This window comes from Ochotona princeps, chromosome X, assembly GCF_030435755.1.
Source record: "Ochotona princeps isolate mOchPri1 chromosome X, mOchPri1.hap1, whole genome shotgun sequence".
Classification (NCBI taxonomy): domain Eukaryota; kingdom Metazoa; phylum Chordata; class Mammalia; order Lagomorpha; family Ochotonidae; genus Ochotona; species Ochotona princeps.
Genome location: NC_080865.1, coordinates 35,918,093 through 35,937,039, shown reverse-complemented (window position 1 = coordinate 35,937,039; position 18,947 = coordinate 35,918,093). Strand labels below are relative to the sequence as shown.

At 41.8% G+C, this 18,947-nt stretch overlaps 1 protein-coding gene across 2 annotated transcripts; it reads left to right on the top strand.

Annotated features, from left to right (window-relative positions):
• Positions 1–7,706: 7,706 nt before the first annotated feature.
• LOC101522832 (G-protein coupled receptor 83-like) lies at positions 7,707–18,400 on the top strand. 2 transcript variants are annotated; one of them, XM_058659063.1, is made up of 5 exons: positions 7,707–8,073; positions 14,103–14,633; positions 14,820–14,945; positions 15,306–15,439; positions 15,835–18,400. In XM_058659063.1, exons 2-5 carry the CDS (start codon positions 14,244–14,246, stop codon positions 16,562–16,564), a joined length of 1,380 nt encoding a protein of 459 aa, XP_058515046.1. In that variant the 5' UTR covers positions 7,707–8,073; positions 14,103–14,243; the 3' UTR covers positions 16,565–18,400. The 2 variants fall into 2 exon arrangements, with proteins under 2 accessions (XP_058515046.1, XP_058515047.1); XM_058659064.1 differs by lacking the exon at positions 7,707–8,073 and adding an exon at positions 10,204–10,388.
• Positions 18,401–18,947: the final 547 nt, after the last annotated feature.

The following is an 18,947-nucleotide window of genomic DNA, read 5'->3' as shown; positions in this document are numbered from 1 at the left end:
TGGCACCTCAGACAACCAAGGATCTCAGGTTCTCTTTCTGTCATATTTCTTCCTCCTCATGCAAATTCATACATACCAGGTGCAATGCTTTATGTACCAGAGGTGTGCAGTAGCTCTTAGTTTTGTGGTTGAATGGAACTATTTGTTGAGATATTCTTTGTCATGCAAATGATTTTCTAGTTTTCTCTTTCCATGCCTTTTTGTTCCCTATCCTTACCTCAATATGTAATCCTGGAAAATAGATCATCTCTCTGGATTTATATATTTATGTAAGTCTAGCTTTTCCTCACATTAAGCCTTTTTCATGCTTATTTCTAATCCAACCACTTTTTTTTCCTTTGTGAATACTAGGTAGAATTCTTTGTTATTTTAATGCTATGTTTAATATCTCCTTCAAGAAATTTTCTGTTTTTTTTTAGTCTACTGACTAATACTTTTCATGAGCCTACACCAAAAAAATTAAACTTTAATATCTTATATATATATCCAATTTACCAGACATCTGTGAGTCATTTCATTATGGTAATTGATCTATTATCCCTTGGGTAAAGAGATAATGGCTATAGTTTAAGTTTTAAAAGTATTTTATTTTACTTCTCCATGTCTTGAAGCTTCTTGAAATCAGCAGCTAACCTTTACATAGCCATCAACCTCTAGACGCCACAAAGTGGTCACGACTTGATACCATCTTTGTTTTCTTGGAAAGTTCCAAGGAATTGTTTGGGAGATACAGACTGTTAAGTGGTGCTTAAGTTCACAGTACAGAATGAAAAAGTTCTTAACCATCTTATGCTATGGAACTCTCTATCAGCTCTCAGGAGCATGCAGCATTTAAGTCATTATTTCACATTTGTATGGTGTCATCCAATCATTCTCCAAAACCTCTTCTGCCTACTCCCCCAAACTCAGTTGAGTCCTTCATCGTTTTCTCTAACATCTGACGCTGCCCAAAGCCAAGCCCTCATCTTTTATGTCTTACAAAACAGTAATAGAGAGCCCAGCACAATAACATAAGTAGCTAAATCCTTACCTTGCAACTGCTGGGATCCCATATGGGTTGCCAGTTCATGTCCTCTCTGCTCCACTTCTATCCAGCTCCTGGCTGTTGCAACTACTTGGAAACTGAACCAGGAAACAAAGGATCTTTCCTTCTGTCTCTCCTTCTCTCTGTAAATCTGCCTTTACAATAAAATTGAATAAATCTTTTTTTTTTTTTTTTAAATTATTTATTATTTAACTTCAGTAATTACATTGTATTATGTGACACAGTTACATAGATACTTGGGGTCTCCCCACCCCTCCCCAAACCCTCCCACCATGGTGGATTCCTCCACCTTATTGCATAACCACAGCTCAAGTTCAGTTGAGATTTCCCCATTGCAAGCGTATACCAAACATAGAGTCCAGCATCTTATTGTCCCGTCAAGTTCAACGGCTTCTTAGGTATACCCTCTCTGGTCTGATGACAGAGCCAGCAGAGTATCATCCCAGTCAATTGAAAGCTCCAGCATACCATCAGCAAAAATTTACATCATTATGGAATTAATTGACATAGTAATGAGTAACCAATATGTTAAAAGTAAATGCGGGTTCCCAGCCACCTTCTGTGACCACCTCACCTATACTTCAATTTAGTTTATACACAACATGTAGTAACATTCAAAACATAACATGTTATACATAACATCATATCATCTTAAATTAAGGCAAACATGTGGTATTTAACCTTTTGGGATTGGCTCATTTCCCTTAGCATTATGGTTTCCAGTTTGGCCCATTTGGCCACAAAGAACTGCATTTTGTTTTTTTTAATAGCTGAGTAGTATTCCATGGAGTAGATGAACCATAGCTTTCTTATCCAATCCTCTTTTGATGGGCATTTTGGTTGTTTCCATGTTTTTGCAATTACTGATTGTGCTGCTATGAACATAGGAGTACATGTTGGTTTCTCATAGAACAAGTGTTCTGGATATATTCCTAGGAGTGCTATTGCTGGATCATACGGTATGTTGAATTTGAGTTGTTTGAATATTCTCCATACTGATTTCCATAGAGGCTGTACCAGCCTGCAGCCCCACCAGCAGTGGAGTAGGGTTCCCTTTTCCCCGCAACCTAAAAAGAAGAGAAAATAGTAATAATTTTCAGGGCCAGAGTTGTGGTATAATGGGTTAAGATGCTGCCTCTGTGACTCTGGCATCCTATATGGTGCCAGTCACAGACCAAGTTGTTGCACTTCTGGTCCATGCTCCTTATAATGAGCTTGGGAAAGCAGTGGAAAACAGCTCAAGTGTTTGGGCTAAAGCATCTACATGGGAGACCCATGAGAAGCCCTAGGAGCCTGTTTTTAGCCTGATATAGTCCCAGCTGTTGTAGTCATTTGGCCAATGAACCAACAGAGGGTCTACCCCTCTCAGGCTTTCTGTGTCTCCCTTTCTGTAACTCTTCCTTTTTATGGAAAAGAAAAGATAGTAATGGTATTCTTACCAGCCCCCTTGCATTACTTCTGAAAATCCATCGTTCATTTTTTTAGTCAGACATCTACTCTTTTTCAACTAATAATGTTGATAAGCTATTTGAAAACATTTTATTATGCTCCACTGTCAACAGAATGAATTCCCAACTACACAGCATGGGTTTCAAGGGTTTTCATAATGTAACTCAGGCCTCCTTTTTCTTAACTAGTCTAATTCAAATGCTGAGCGAATATATCTTTCTGTGTAATATATTCAATGATTGGACTCATTTTCCTCTACCTGGAATATTCCCTTTCCTATTTCCATCTATCAGAGCTTGACCTATCTCAAAGTACAGATTAAATGAATACCACTCGTGGAAACATCAAATATTAAATAGTTCTGAGATCATCTCTTTACCGGGGGAGGCAGAGATGGATGTGGAGGGATGGAGGGCGAGAGAGAGACAGAGCAAGAGAGATTGTTTCCAGATTATAGTTCCTTAATGCTTTTATGAAACTGATCATGCAATACCTTTTTTAAAAAATGGTTATATTTTTAAGGCATGTTTTACAGGGAGAGATGGATAGATAGAGGGAGACAAGGTGTTCCAACTGCTGTTTCAATCTCCAAATGGTCCCAATGACCAAAGCTGAACTTATCTGAAGCTGAGAACCAGGAGCTTCTTCCGTGTTTCCCATGTGGGTTCAGGGCCCTGAGGCTTTGGACCATCCTCCACTACTTTCTCAGGCAGTAAGTAGAGAGCTGGCCAGAGACAAACTGATGCCCATATGGAATTTTGGCACTACAGGGTGGAAGATTCGCTTGTTGTATCATAGTGCCAACCCCAGTGCCCTTTTTCATTAAGTAATGTTTATATCTGTCTCTTTTCATGTAGAGAGGATTAAAAGCTGTGTTTGACTCATCTCTGCATTCGTCTCTTCACTCCTATTCACAACTGAAGATATAGTAAGCTTGTATTTAACAGCTACGGCATTAGTTTGATGAAGTAGTAGTAGAAGAATGTTTGTATTTTTGTAACCTAGAAGAGAACTATGATTAATACAGTGGGGATAAAGCTGATCTAAAGCATACATAATCACAGACTCCATTCTAATGTGCATAGAGTTAAGAAAATAGGAAAGGTAAAATGACTCCAAACTAACTATAAAATGACTCCAGACTAACTATGTGAGGAAATCTATGGATACTTATCTTAGGCAACCAACCATAGCTAACAAAAACTTAAAACAAACCAAGATAGCATTTTAGGAAACTGCAAAGCAGCAAATGAGGAAATATTTATTCAAGAAAATCTATTAAAGCTTATTTAAGACAATATTTAACAAGATTTATAAGACCAGTAAGAATCAACCATACTTGACCTATTCTCTGCTATCTTTTCTTAATACAGCTTACCATGATGAAACTTCAGTGTTGCACAGTTATAGCCAAAAACCTGCCCTCTCTTCCCACAAGACCATAATCTACAGATATGCTATATTCCTGTTTGAGGTAGGTTGACGGCATTTGTCATTTTTCCATGATCTCTGTTTTAGAAACTTTTTGAATCTATATGTTTTGTAAATACTTAGTTCTTTTTTTAAAATGTCTTAGCATAGTGCAAAGAATAATATTCAAGACAATGATGGTGCACATATATACATTGAGATTAAAGCAATAGAACTGAGGATTCAGAAGTTGATCATTGTCATTATAATCAATTTATTTTCATCAGTTCTTATACCATTCAAAAGAGAAAGATGCTGAGCTAACTAGATATCCACCTGGAAAGAAAAAGGAAATAGAATCTCACTTTATACTAAAAAAAAACTCAAAAAGGAACAAAATTTAAATATCATAGCTAAGAGTACAAAATCCTTAGAAAAAAAGATGGCAGTGAATTTTCATGACCTGAAGTTCAGTGATAGTTTCTTAGATATGACACCATAAAGTATAAAAACCAACTACTTGGAACATCTGTATCCTGTATTAGAGTGTTGATCTGAACCTGGGTTCCTCCACTTCTGATTCAGTTTCTTGATAATTCATCCGTGTAGCCAGCCAATGGTGGTTCAAGTAACTGAGTCCCTGTCACCTACATAGTAAACCCAGGTTGAGATTAGGATTCCTGCCTTCTACCTGGCATAGCCATGGTTGTGGGAATTTGAGAAGTGAACCAGTGAGTGGAAAATATACCCTTGTTACACCTTTCAAGTAAATGAAAATAAATGCACTTTTAAGAGCCATAAATATGATTTGCATTGTGATACTGTGATTAAGCCACTGCTGTGATGCCAGATCACATATTACAGCACCAATTTAAGTCCTGGCCTCACTGATTCCAATCCAGCTGCCTCATAACATACCTGAGAAAGCAACGGAAATATGGTCCAGGTGTGTCTACCCTGCAACCATGTGGGAGTCCCTGAAAGTTCCTGGTTCTCGGCTTTATCATGACCGGTAATGATTATCACAGCCATTTGGGACGTGAACCAATGGTTGGAAGAAGAGTTTCCCTCTGTCTCTGCCCTCTCTCTATCAGTCTGCCTTTCAAATAACTAAATGTTCAAACAATTACAAACCATAAACAACAGAAATAAATTAAGTAACATGAAAATGTAAAAATATCTTGTGTTTATTATTCAATAATGAAAAAGAATGAAGACTTATACACAGTAAAAATACTACATGAAAGACACAAATCACAGAACATTATATGTTGCACATAATCCTTTTATTTCAAATGATCAGAGTAGATAAAATCATAGATTCAGAAAATGTTAGCATTGCACAAATCTAGGGGTTGGAATGAGGTGCATTATGGAAGAAATGGGGAAATAACGCAAATGAGTATGTAACTTCTTTCTCCAGTGATGAGAATAGTCTAATATAGCACTGATTTTTACAGAACTCTGGAAATATTGAACAACAACTGAATTGTGTAGTTTAAATATAGAAATTTTATTGTATGTTAATTACAAGTAAACAAACCTGCTACAAAAAGGAGTCAGAGATGTCTTTTTTTTTTTTTTTAAGATTTTTATTATTATTGGAAAGCCGGATATACAGAGAGGAGGAGAGACAGAGAGCAAGATCTTCCGTCCGATGTTTCACTCCCCAAGTGAGCCGCAACGGGCCAGTGCGCGCCAATCCGATGCCGGGAACCAGGAACCTCTTCCAGGTCTCCCACGTGGGTGCAGGGTCCCAATGCATTGGGCCTTCCTTGACTGCTTTCCCAGGCCACAAGCAGGGAGCTGGATGGGAAGTGGAGCTGTCGGGATTAGAACCGGCGCCCATATGGGATCCCAGGGCTTTCAAGGCAAGGACTTTAGCTGCTAGGCCACTGCACTGGGCCCCAGAGGTGTCTTTTATGGGAAGTGGAACTGGAGCTGTAAATGGAAAACCTGAAAAAAAAAAATGGCTTGGCTACAGGATGAGAAAGCTAGTTTGGGTCTGTGGGCCAGAATTTCAAGAGGACTCTTCCTAGAGAGGAGAGTTTGTGACCTAGGCAACTATTCCATCTTCTGTGCAGTGGACAAGACATGATAAAATTGAACTTCACACCAATTTGGTTTGGGTAAGCAATATTTATGGACATCTAGGTGTGCAGGGTGGGAGGAATCAGGGGCATGAATTGGTAGGTTCTTAAAACAAAATAGTTTGAAATGTTTCAGAAGGTGTTAGGATAAAGCCCAGGGCAAATGTGTCTTTAGGCTACAAGTTCCAAACAACTAGAGATGAAAAATGTTGATTTGACATATTATTTCCCCAACAAACTGCATATGCTTTAATTAGTGCCAGGATACACACAAGTCACGAAGTCTTCTTCAACACAGTGCACCTAAGTCTTCAACTGCACAACACTGTGTGATTAATGCAACTATGCAAAGGCAAATGAGCACACAACCCCACAGTCTCATTTAAGAGTTTATGTGGAGGGCCCAGTGTGGTAGCGTAGCAGCTTAAGTCCTTTCCTTGCATGTGCCAGGATCCCATATTGGCGCCAGTTACAATCCCAGCAGCCTGAAGCCCCACTTCCCATCAAGCTCCCTGCTTGTAGCCTAGGAAAGCAATCGTGGTCGGCCCAAGGCCTTGACCCCTGCACCTGCGTGGGAGGCACAGAGAAAGCTCCTGGCTCCTGTCTTCAGATCGGCTCAAATCCGGCCATTGCAGCCACTTGGGGACTGGATCAGTGGATGGAAGATCTTCCTCTCTGTCTCTCCTTCTGTCTGTGTATCGACCTTTCCAATAAAAAGAAATAAATCATAAAAAAAGAGTTTATATGGAGGTATCAGAAATATCTGAATGAAGCCATGTAGAAACCTGACAGTGTTTCCAAATGAAACAAATGACTTGCCTCTGTATTTTTTGAGTAGAAAAACACAAAACATACAAAACAGCAGCAACAAAAACCTGAAAATATCTCAAAATGAAATTTCTTATTTTTTTAAAGATTTATTTCATTCTATTTATTTGAAAGTGAGAGTTATAGAAGTGAGGAGAGACACCTCCACTGTATGCACCCTCCCCCCTCCCAGAGACAGAGAGAGAGAGAGGAGGGAAAGAGAGAGAGAGCCATCTATTGACTTGCCAGATGGCCACAAAAGCGACAGCAGCAGCTAGGCAAGGCCAAAGCTGGGACCCAGGAGCCTGTGCTGGCTACGCCATATGGGCCCGAGCACTTGAGCCGTCTCCACTGCTTTCTTGAGCTATTTAGTAGGAAACTGGATCAGAAGCAATGCAGCTACAATCCCAACGGGTACCCATAAACGATGTGTGCTGTCTCAGGTGGCAGCTTTATCCACCAATTCAACAGCAAGCCCATGAGTATTTTAAAAAAATAAGTAAAATTAAATCGGGTGTACGTAGAATAGATAGATTCCTTCGCTGTGAGAAAGCAGGTCTGTGCGTATACCTATTTTTCTGTTCTAGAAGGATTTTCCTTTGGCTCTCAATGGCCATGTGATTATATACCAGACGTGCTCTTAAAGGCGACCAAGCGAACCCCTTTACATCTCTCCGGCAGGTTGGAGCTATGCCCTGGGGGACTGGGGTGGAGGTCGGGAGGGAGAGAATGTAGAAATTTTAGCCCGATTTGAAGCAGAACTTCGAAAAAGAATTTGCTGGAAAATCGAGTGCTAGCTAATGCCGTCATAAATGGCACTGCGTGGGCGGCAAAAGAAAAAAATGGAAAAGGAGGAAAAAAAAGAAAAAGAAGGCTATCTGGGAACCCACTGGCTATCACTATCCCCTTCTCCCCCAGCACCTCATTCTATAACCAATCAGCCGGAGCGCCGCCCTCTCCTTTCCTCCCCCCAGATGGCTTATAAGTCCGTTACTAAGGGAGCTCCAGCGGCTCACAGCGCCAGCCCGCTCTGGAGCTGGGGCTCCCTCGCCTTGGCTCTTGATTGGCTGGCTTGGGCTAACTCTCCAGGAGCCCCACGTGCAGCCGCTGCGTTTCTTAGGCAAGAAGGGAGAGTTAGGAAGAATAGTAGGTAGTATAGAAAGCTCCAGAAGCGACCACGGGCTTCTGAGCAGACTCCTGGACCCTTAGGGGGCCGGGGGGCTCAGCCCTAGGAAATCTGACTCCCTGCGGAGATACTGCGGATTCCACCAGGTGAGTAATTGTGTGTGGAGTCTTGGTGAGGTGCATTGAGGGGCTAAGATCTTGGCGTGCAGCTGAGGGTCATGTTGCTTAGATTGAGTTATGGGAAATCCAGACATGACCGAGAGGGCTCCTGCATGGTATGTCATTTGCTGCAAAGACATGAAACTCATTCTTCTCTAAATCCAACGTCAGAATGTGTGGGTCAGAAATTTGAGTATTTTTGCCCTCCGACGCTCTGTGAAAGTGTGCACAGCCTGTGCTCTTTGGTTGGCAGAAAGAGATCTTGCGTTGTCTGTTGCGGGATTATTGCTGTCTTCGAGGCTGTGAGAGTCAGTTCATGATTGCTAGGGATGGACTGAGTAGGTGATGTTGGGGTCTAGCGAAATGAAGAGACCATTGAGGCTTCAGGGCTTGTGACCACCATTTAGATCTGGAGTAGCCTGTCTAGGTATTTTTGTAAGAGGAACTATAGTGTTAAAAGAAGATGACAGCTGTTTCGTAATCCAGGGACAATTTGGGGAGCATGGGGGAAGATAAGGGATCCTTAGCTTGGGATGGGAGCAAATTTTGGCTCTTGGAAAATATAGGAAGTTCTTTGCCTGCCTATGGGAAATTTGATGTTCATGAGAGATACCAGACATTGTGTCTTGTCCCTTGGTCCTGCCTGTGGGAAATTTGATCTGCGTAACAGCCTGCAGTGTTTCACCAGTGACCACCAGTGGAGTCTGGGTGTTGGAAATAGGGGCGCTTCTACCCTGACTAGTGTAAATACAAGGTGATGCTGCAAAATTTCATGCTCAACAAAGGGACTGAAAATATTTCCAAATCTCCCAGTAAAAAATTGGGGTGAGGGGTAATTTAGATTTCATTTTCCCAGGATATAATTGGGAGACTGCCATAAAGACCAATAACAATCTGAGGTGGGAGGGTTTCTTGAAGTCTTCAGTCCCAAAACAGAGTGCTGGGGGGAAATGTCGGGTGGTCTTCAATGAAAATCACGCAAAATTTGGTGAATGTATACCCACACTTGCAAGGGAAAGAGTAGGTTCAATGGGAAAGCAGGTTCTCTTATTGTGTTTGGGGGGGGGATAAAAGATTAAGGAAGAAACCCTCATTATTTGCACGTTATTGAGGTAAATTAACACTTGCAAAGATCACAGTGCGCTCCCCCCCAACACACCAGCTATACCCATAGAGCTGTCTTATGCGTCACGAGCGTGCCTAAGAGTTGTGGAGTGTTTACGCATACCTTCTAGAAGATTCGGGGTGCAGGGGGGAAATGGAGAATCCACTTAAGAAGCTGAAAGATGCATCATTGGGGATTATTTTTTGTAGATGAACACACAGAGAGAGACATACTAAAAAAAGAAAAGGAAAATACCTGGAAGTAAAATAATTGAAACTCAGGTGTTGCAAGGAAAGTTTGCACGACCTGTATCTTTGCTATGGATTCTAAGCCAGGAATTACCCACGGTTCCTGTTTTCCCATTTGCCTCTTTCTCCTCCTGTTTAACCCCTTCCACCTAGCTGTTCTGCAATCCGTCTGTCTGGAGAGGTATAGTCTTCGTGTCCCCCCGACGGGCTGTGGATCACAAGAAACACGTATGTGTGTGTGTGTGTGTGTGTGTGTGTGTGTGTGTGAGTGTGTGTGTATTAAAGACTGAAAGCCTTTAGTGGGGAGGAGTGGCAGGAGAGGAATGGAAAAATGAGAGCCGGGAAGGGGGTGAGGGAATAGTGAATACCTGGTGGTTGTTAAATGGAAGTAGGTATAATTTGACGTGTGGGGTTTAAAACTAATGAGTGCGCACTACTGGTGACTCCGTGCACTCAAACATCCCATCTGGTATGCCCGCCATCCCCGCCCAAAGTATCTGAGCCGTCCAGTGGGGCGATCCAATCCCCAGTTAAACAGTTGGCTTCTGGAAAAATCTTGTTACATTCACTTCTGCAGAAGCCACCTGTGTCCCCTCCCTCTCCGCCCCCCTCTGCGTTGCGGACCCAAGCAGCACCGCGTGGCACCAGCAAAGTCTCGCGCAGAGCTTTGCCCGCCCTCCCCAGATCCCGCCCCACCCCCGCCGCTAAGGGTCACTTCCCAGTCCCCCCCACCCCCGCGCCCGGCTCTCGGAAATGCGCTCGCCACCTTGATCAGAGCAGTCCACTGCGGTGTGCAGCGCTCCCAGGGACATCCCTGACGACGGCAGCAGTCCGGGTTCCAGAAGGCGGGCGGAAAGCGACCCCTTCCCCCATTCCCATCCCCGCCCCGACCGCAAGCAACCTGGAAAGTGCTCTGGTTCCCAGTCCTTCCTGGGCTGATGTGCTCCAAGGTAAGCTAACATCTTCAGGAAAGGCGTGAGAAATCTGCGAGGGAGCCGCCGCGGCTGCGACTGGCACCAGGTAAATTAGGTTAATAAGGCAGCAGACCCACAACCCTCTCTATTTACCCTCACCTTGACTCTGACTGCCCACCCAAGGGAAAGGTTTACGGCAATTGGTACTTTAAGCTCCCGAGGACTCAGTGCATGTCTTCCTCAGGTTACCTGGCTATCCTTAGGCGCTCCGGGAGAATCTAGGAATTCCCTCCTTTTTGTCAGTTCATATTCAACAGACACAGTATCAGTCCTGAAAAGTCACGATATCCGTCCCAAATCCCTCTAGAGAACTTAATGCCCATTCCATGTGCCCCATCTGTGGCTTCCCAGAGTCCAGGGGCTGCTGTTTCTGGTTGCTTCCATGCCCGCCCTCTCCCGCCACACTTCCACGCTTTAAATTAAGAAAAAAAAAAAAAAAAAAAAACGTGTTTGCTTCCCCCGAAGTACACACTGATTGACCCCGTCACCTTCGTCTTGGAAAGGCAACGGTCAGCCTTGAAGCTGCTGCCACGGTAATCGCTTTGCACTCCCTCCCACGCTCCTGTCTCCCCAGCCTCCTCCCCACTTGGCTCTCCCTTGCTGAGCTGGGGTGGATAGGACTCCCCTCTGAGCTGAGGCTCTCAGAAGAAGCACCTCCCCCCACTGGAAGCTCTTGGCTTGAGAATTGGGGAGGGGGCTATAACCTAGGACATAAGTAGATCCACGTAGTCCCTTTCTTCTGCCCCAGAGGTAGAAAGGAACGCATCTAGGTAATTAGAACTCCCTCTCACCCCGCCCATCTCCCTGGTACTGTTGGAGACGCAGGTTCGCTGAATGGGAGGATGGGGAATAACCAGAGCCGATTGCGGGCATTCTCTGCGCTGGTGGTCTTACATTGACGTGATTTCTTTGAAGCCACGCCTCCTGAAATTTGAGGAGGGGGCTAATGAGAGTGGACGTGTTCCTCTTCACTGCCCCCTTTCGTCTGTTTGGCTAAAGAGAAGTCCTACGGAAAAACGTGATAAACTGTAGCTCTTAAGTCCCATTTCCACCTTTGAGTACAGAAAAAAAAAAAAAAAAAAAAAAAAAAAAAAAAAAAAAAAACGTGGTTGTGTTGGCTCCTTCTATACAGACTCCACCACAACGCAAGGAAAGGGAAAGCCCAACTCTTCTGGTATCCCTGCTTGTAGTGGCCCACCCCTCCTGCAGCAGTTGTCACTTAGAAAAGTCACACGCCAGTCCACAGCCTGGGGGGGTAATTAGGGGAAGAGGTGATGTCTAGGCAAAAGAATATAGTTCTCTATGCTGTCTTCTTATTCCTCATTGGTGGTTTTTTTTAATTATTATTATTATTACTGATAGAATCCTATAGTTAACCTTATTCCTAGCCCTGCTTCAACTTGCAAATGTGGGACGGTCTGGAGGGGGGGTGGTCTTTTCAGTGAGATGCAGGACTCCTCCACTGCAGGGCAAAGGGAGCAGAACTATAGCTGGAAAATCAAGGTGAGCCTCATAAAGTAATCCAACATCTACATTAGGCGGAGAGACGCAAACCTGATTACACACACACCACACAGATCATGCAACATCCAGCATACGAGCTTGCGCAGCAGAGAAACCTACCACATATGCACACACTCTGTGAAAGCATGCCACAAACATGATGTATGTCTACTGCTAGCAGCAGATAGATGCCATACAAATGTATACCATGCAAACATACAACAAAACATGCCCCACAAAGACTCACACAACAAATAGAGCATTGCTCTTAAATATATGTCACATACATACCACAAAGGTACACACTCACACCACTCTACATAACATACACAGCAATGTTCTGTTTGCTCCCTTTTTACGTAAGTTGATTGGTTTAAAATCAATTATCCACAGAAGTGGAATGAGGCATTTTCTGCAGTGGAAAAATTGATTATAGTAAATGGCGATGTCAAGAAATAATTGATAAAATTATAATCAGAGTAAAATTGCTGCAAAGATTTTATTTGAATAACATGTTTTTATGCATACCCACATCAGTTAGTTTAATCCTCACTGCCACCTTGTGAAGTGTATATTATCTCCTTTGGACGATTAAGAAAAGCAAGGCACAAAAAAAAATGTGTTTGCTCGGTCACACTGTAATCTAGTGTCAAGAGCCAGAAGATGGGATGGAAATGGAAACTAGAGATGCACAAAATGCATGGAATCTGTTTATATATGAATAAATAATTTTTCTAAAAATTGGCTTCTAACTGTTGTATGAGAATATTACACACACACACACGTTACTTCATCCTTTTTCTTTTCTCTGTGTGTATCAAGGTTCTTTTATTTGAAAAGCAGAGGGACAGAGAAATAGAGGGAAAGATACAGAAACCTCCTCTGACTGACTCAATGCCCGTGGACAGCATTATTTTCTAAAATATTAAAGCAGCTAAACCATCTGCGTTTTACACTACATTGGATTTCTAGCTTGGGTCATACTAAAATTAGTTGTTATTAAGCTATTCTCTATGATGTAAGCAACATATCCTTCAAGTGTAATAGCCTAGCTTAATTTCAGAGATTTCTGGTAACACGGATGGATGGATGGATGGATGGATGGATGGATGGATGGATTGACTATACATCTGTATGGATAAATATTGATGAGATAAAATGAGTCACACCTCAAAACAAGTTTGAAAAGAGGTATTGTCTAGGAATCATGTGGATTTATTTGCTAGGTATTGTTTGATCATAAGGTAGTGCGCAGAAGATGGTACTCATAGTGGCTAATGTTTACTTAAGTATTTTAAAAAACAGTAAATTTTCTCTGAACACCTAAATCTGCAGTGAAAGGGGTTGGAGAGTAAAATGGAAGTTATGCATGCTTCTTCATACTTAAATGGTATGGATTAGTGTTGACAGCATTCACTAGGACTATATATTCAAAATGAATGCTACCACAGTGTTTGTCTGGATACAATTCACATTAGTTGATTGTCCCTCACACTGCTTGACTCAGGGGAGAAGTTCAGTTTTCCTATACAGTTACCTTTCTTTAAAAAATAGATTTTAAGCTTTAGAAATAAAAAAAAACCCAGCAAATTAAATTACAGACATGATAAATTTACTTTTTCAAAATCATTTTCTGCAGACCCTTTTAGCAATATCCTGGTGAGTGTTAACTGGAGATCAGTCATAAACAGAGATTAAGGATATATCAGAGATTTTTAAAAGTACGCAAAGAACATTCAAATTTTTAATTTTAAGATTGTTAAAATACACCCAAAACGTTAATGTACTTTACCACTACATCCTATTTAACAAGGCGATTCCTCTCCTACTGTATAACCTGGATCTGAAGACTCACAGCAGAGATGTGGGAGAGCATAGGACCCCTGTCCTTGAGCTTTGACTACAGAGAGATGCTCTTTTCTGACTTAAGAATGATAGAATAATGCCATTCTCAGTCTGATTTAAGACCCTATAGGGACCCATTTGAATGGAAATCCTCAGCATAATATATTAGAGTTATTATTTGCTCCTCCCATGATGATGGCTTGGGAGAAAGTATACTTTAATGACACTTGATAGGTAGTGTATTTAAAATGGATGGAATTTCATGTTCATGAAAGGATATGGAGAGAAGGAAAAAATATATCAGTCCCATGAGTAAACTATTGTTCTCATTTGGCTCCACAGGTTCATTCATCTTGCTTCTCTTCTGTAAGAGAAGTGAAGAGTAAGCTCTTGGTTCCCGAAGATCTCACTTTATAACAAGCTCTGAAAGTTTCTGCTTTCACAGTCCCTTAAAGTCTGCTTAATTTTTAACCCTGAGCAAAAATGAATTACTCCATTAATGAAGCATCCGCTTCCCTATTACAAGCAGAACACGCTGTTGATTGGCTCATTCAAAATTTCACTAAGATGCCACAAAGTGAGGATCAAAGTTGGAATGGCACAAATGTAACCGAAGCCAATGCTGTGAATCCAGAATCGGAAGGGCCAACAGAAACCATCCGAAAATGGCTGGTGAGCAGACCTCACATCGCAGCGAAGATTGTGCTGACCTTGGCATATGCAGTCATCATAATGATATCCCTCTTTGGCAACTCACTGGTATGCCATGTCTTCATCAAATACAAAGAAATCAACAAATCAACAGGCCTTCTGATCTTTAACCTGGCTATATCCGACATCCTGATCATTATATTCAACAGCCCATTTGCTCTGGTGAGTGACTATATGTGGATGGTTCCAGTTTATAGGGTATTTGCTGCTCCAATCCAAGCAGGGGTGATGAGACTAAGAGGGCTCTAAGTTTGCCGTAAGCCTTACTTCCAGAAACTATCTTTTTGTCAAGGCATGAGGAACTTGCATGAGTAATTAACTAACTTCTATTTTATTTTCTTCCACCAGGCACGATTCCTGAGTGGACAGTGGCTGTTTGGCAAGATCATGTGTCATGTGAGTCAGTTCGCTCAGTACTGCTCCCTCCATGTCTCAACCCTGACACTGATGGCTATTGCCATGGACCGACACCGGGTAAGAGCTCTGGAGAGCACTTTAGAACAAAAGGGCAGAGGGTAGGCTATACTCAGGCAGATATCTCCCAAACCTTCAGGATGTAATAGGCTTTGAGAATAGAGAGTGTTTACAGAATGACACACAGATATTTCACATTGCCTCCTTCTCTGGATAACATTTGAAATTTTTAGTAATTTCAGAGCCATGAAATTTTATGTATTTTTCTTCTGAGTTCAATCGTGTTCAAACCAAAGGAAGGTGAATGATATTAATAGCATGATTATATTAAGCAGTATAAGCAGGAAGACCTTAATCAGTATTTGCCTATACCAGCAATGCAGAAATGAACTGATGCTGAAATTGTTTTCTCTGTTCCAGATAATTCTGTACCCAATGAAGCCAAGATTAACACACTTTCAAAGCCTGGTGATTGTTGCTGTGATCTGGAGTCTTGCAATGTTCCTTGCTCTCCCACATGCGATTTACCAAAAGCTTTTTACTTTCATGAGCGTGTAAGTTTGATTGGTTATTTGACAAATAATTTTATATTCCTATTTTAAGAGCCCCCTCAGGAAGCTGACATTTGAAAAGTCCTTATCTATGTTCTTGTCCCTTTATAATTTTCAATGGAGAATATGGGGCCTCCAGCTCAAACCTGTAGTGATGAAGCAACCAGGTTAGAAGCACTTGTGATCAGCCTTAGTTTGACCACTGCCTGGACTGGTACACTTAACAGACGATAAGTTAATTTACCGCTTACCTGAATTTCAATACATTAAGACCTAGAATTTGGGAGCAATGAGATTTACTTGGAGATACACTTTGGTAAAACTGAGCTAGGACTCAGTCCTCTTATGGTTCCTTTCACTGGTCTTATTATCATAACCTACATTCTCTTCTGCTCTAGGGATGGAGTTATCATCAATCACTGCCTCCCTGCTTTTCCTGGTCCAAGCAAGCAGATTGTGAAGTATGTGGACCTCGGTACATTTATTCTGCTGTACATCCTCCCACTGCTGGCAATTGTCACAACCTACTCTCACCTGGGGAAAAGGTTGTGGATTCAAAATGCTGTTGGTGATGGGTCTGCTCGTCAACTTTTGGCGCACCACCAGAAGCGGAAGAAGAGCATCCGAATGCTAATTCTTATTGTGCTGGTGTTTGCAGTATGTTGGTTTCCCCTCAATTGCTATATGCTTCTGATTTCCAGCGCCGATGTAGAAGCCGAGAGTGTGGTTTTCTATGCGTTCCACTGGTTTGCTATGAGCAGTACCTGTTACAATCCTTTCATCTACTGCTGGCTCAATAAGAGCTTCCATGCCAAACTTGTATCTATAACATCCTGGTGTGAAAGATGTATGTCATTACCCAGGCGTTCCCAGGTTCAGCAGCAAGATCAAGTGCAAGAGGTTCATGAGCTCCAGGAGCTCCGGGCTTCTGCCCTGCCACAGGCACCTCTGGCAATTCCAGAGCCCCAGGTGTTTGAGGATCCTAGTTTGGCTGCTGGGGAGGGGGATTCCCAGATCTCTGTCCCTGGGGATTTGGAAGAACCAGATGTTGCCCTGGGTCAAGAGGAACAGGGATGTTCAGCCCAGGATGGTTATTTCTCTATTCAGGTGCAGACTGTCAATGACTAAAGTGAGCATCCGCACCAGAAGATCACCTTACCCCTTGGGATTTTGTTTAAAGGAGTACCTGGGCATATGTAACTGCTGCATGCCATCTGACAGTATCCCTGAGGCTCAGGTCGCGTTGATCCCATTCTCTGCCCAGGAAAATTAGGCCCACCTCCATAGCCTAGGTGAAATGTTCCAACTCAACATGGTAACAATGAATCAGGTAGAGATGGTGAAGTCCTTAAGCCACATGTAGAGCTCCAACATTTTCCTATCATGGACATCCTGCAGGTCCAGCTGCAGTCCCCTCTGGTTAATGATTCTGAGTACTTGATGGAATCACTGTGCAACTCTAAGGGCTTGGTACTACATTACATCCTGCAGGAGTCTGCTAATTTTCCTACCTGCTTTTAGAGATAGGAGAAGTGAGAACGAGATTCCCTAATTAAGATCCAATTTGACTCCAGTTTTGTTCTGCAGTTACCATTAATATTAGGTGATAGCAAGATGGAGTAATTGTGAATGAGAAGGGAATGAATGAAACATCATAGTAAAGGCTTTGATAGCTCTTTCTCAACAATAAAAATATCTTCTTTTTCTTCAATGTACACTGAGCACCTACATAGTGCTCTAGTATATTGGTTTTCTGCCTCAATCTAGCTTGAAATCAAACATCATTTTAAAGAGCAAGGGCTACTTGTTACCCCGTCTTTTCAAGTGACTCCTTAAACTCATTTTTTTGCAGAACTTCTAAAGAGTGTTTTCCTATGTTTCAGATTCCCATCTTATTATCTAGAACCATGAGCTTTTGCATTCAAAGGAGTTCACTGATACCACACTTGACAAGCATGTAGCTGCATAGTTGGTCTCTTTCCTCTCTGAATCCCTCATCCTAGTTGGCTATTTTACTTGACTCACAATTAGTGTTCTTCTCACAATTAGTGATTTAATTGCATGTCAATTAAATCAGTCTTTCTAACTCTACAATTTGTTGCATCTTCAGTTGGAATGAAGACATAGCCAGGTGCATGAGTACACACACATTCATACATATTTTATGTTCATGCTGGCGTAAGTATTTATATACTGCCTATTGTCATCTTTTGTGCTATCCTTGTCCCTGGTGCTCTCTCTTATTTCTACCTGTACTTTCCATGCTAACTGAGCCTAGATATGATTTCATGCCTTAAATTTAAGTCTTAGAGGCTCTAAGATTTTGCGCTTTTTTTTTTTTTGCCCCATTATTCAGGGTGTGAGTGTGTGTGTGTGTGTGTGGGGGGGTGTTTGGTGGTGGTTCTTCATTTCCCCTTTCCCTGAATTTACATTTCTTGATGTGGGTACTGCTTTTTGATTGTTTTTCTGTGCTGCTTCTATTTCTATTCTAATCTATGCTTTCTACTCCAATTAGCTCTGCGGTAGAAATGTATATCTTGAATCCAAATTATCTATAATGGTTCTAATATCTGTAGATTTTCCTCACACTTTAAACACTTCGGTTCTTACACAGTCACATTTTCTGTGAACTTTTTCTGCTCCATCCACTGATTTTACACCTCTATTCTGACATGGACATGCCATATGTAAACATTTAGAAGCATCCTCATAAGGTGCAAAACTGCTTCTCTCTCCTTCCAACATTTCATTCAGGTGCTCACTTCTCCATATCTGTTTGTTCTGGGCTATTCAATCTTGGGTTTTGGTCATTGCCTAAACCTGAGGCTCATCATTTTCTCAATAATTAAGATTTCTCCATTTTCGGTGCTTTTTTCTGATCTAGGTTCTAGCTCTAGCCCTTTTCTCTTGGTAAGCTTTTTAAATTCATTTTCTCTTTTTCTTCCCTTTCCCCTTTCCCTCCTTTCTCTTTACTTCCCTTCCCTTCCCTGCCCCTCCCTCCCCCCCTCACCTTTCCTCCAATCTTTTTTTTTTTTTCACTTCCCCCTGCTTAGTTAGTGTTAACTCTCTTTGGTGTTGGGCTACAAATAATATTACTTCAGTATGAGTGCTTTCTATTTTTCCTGAATAAGATCCTCCTCTTTCAGGCACTGCCATCCATATATACAAACCACTGTGTGCACATGCAGCCAATCACACACTTGAATATTTATTTATTTATTTATGTATTTATTTATTTATTTATTATGCCTCTAGCTCTGGATATCTATTCTGTTTCTTATGTAGAAAAGTTGAGTCAACAGACATGGAGAGAACTCCTTGAGGAACCTTGGCACTGTGACAGGACACACTTTCTGGATCTTCAAGGGAAGCTGTCTTCATGACAGCACTGGTTACAAGGGTAATGAATGATATTTCTGTTTCAAGAATCTTGTTTGCAACATACCTTTCCTTCTTGTCATTTAAAATACTTAATGTCACTATACTCATGAATTATTTTGAGCTAAACATC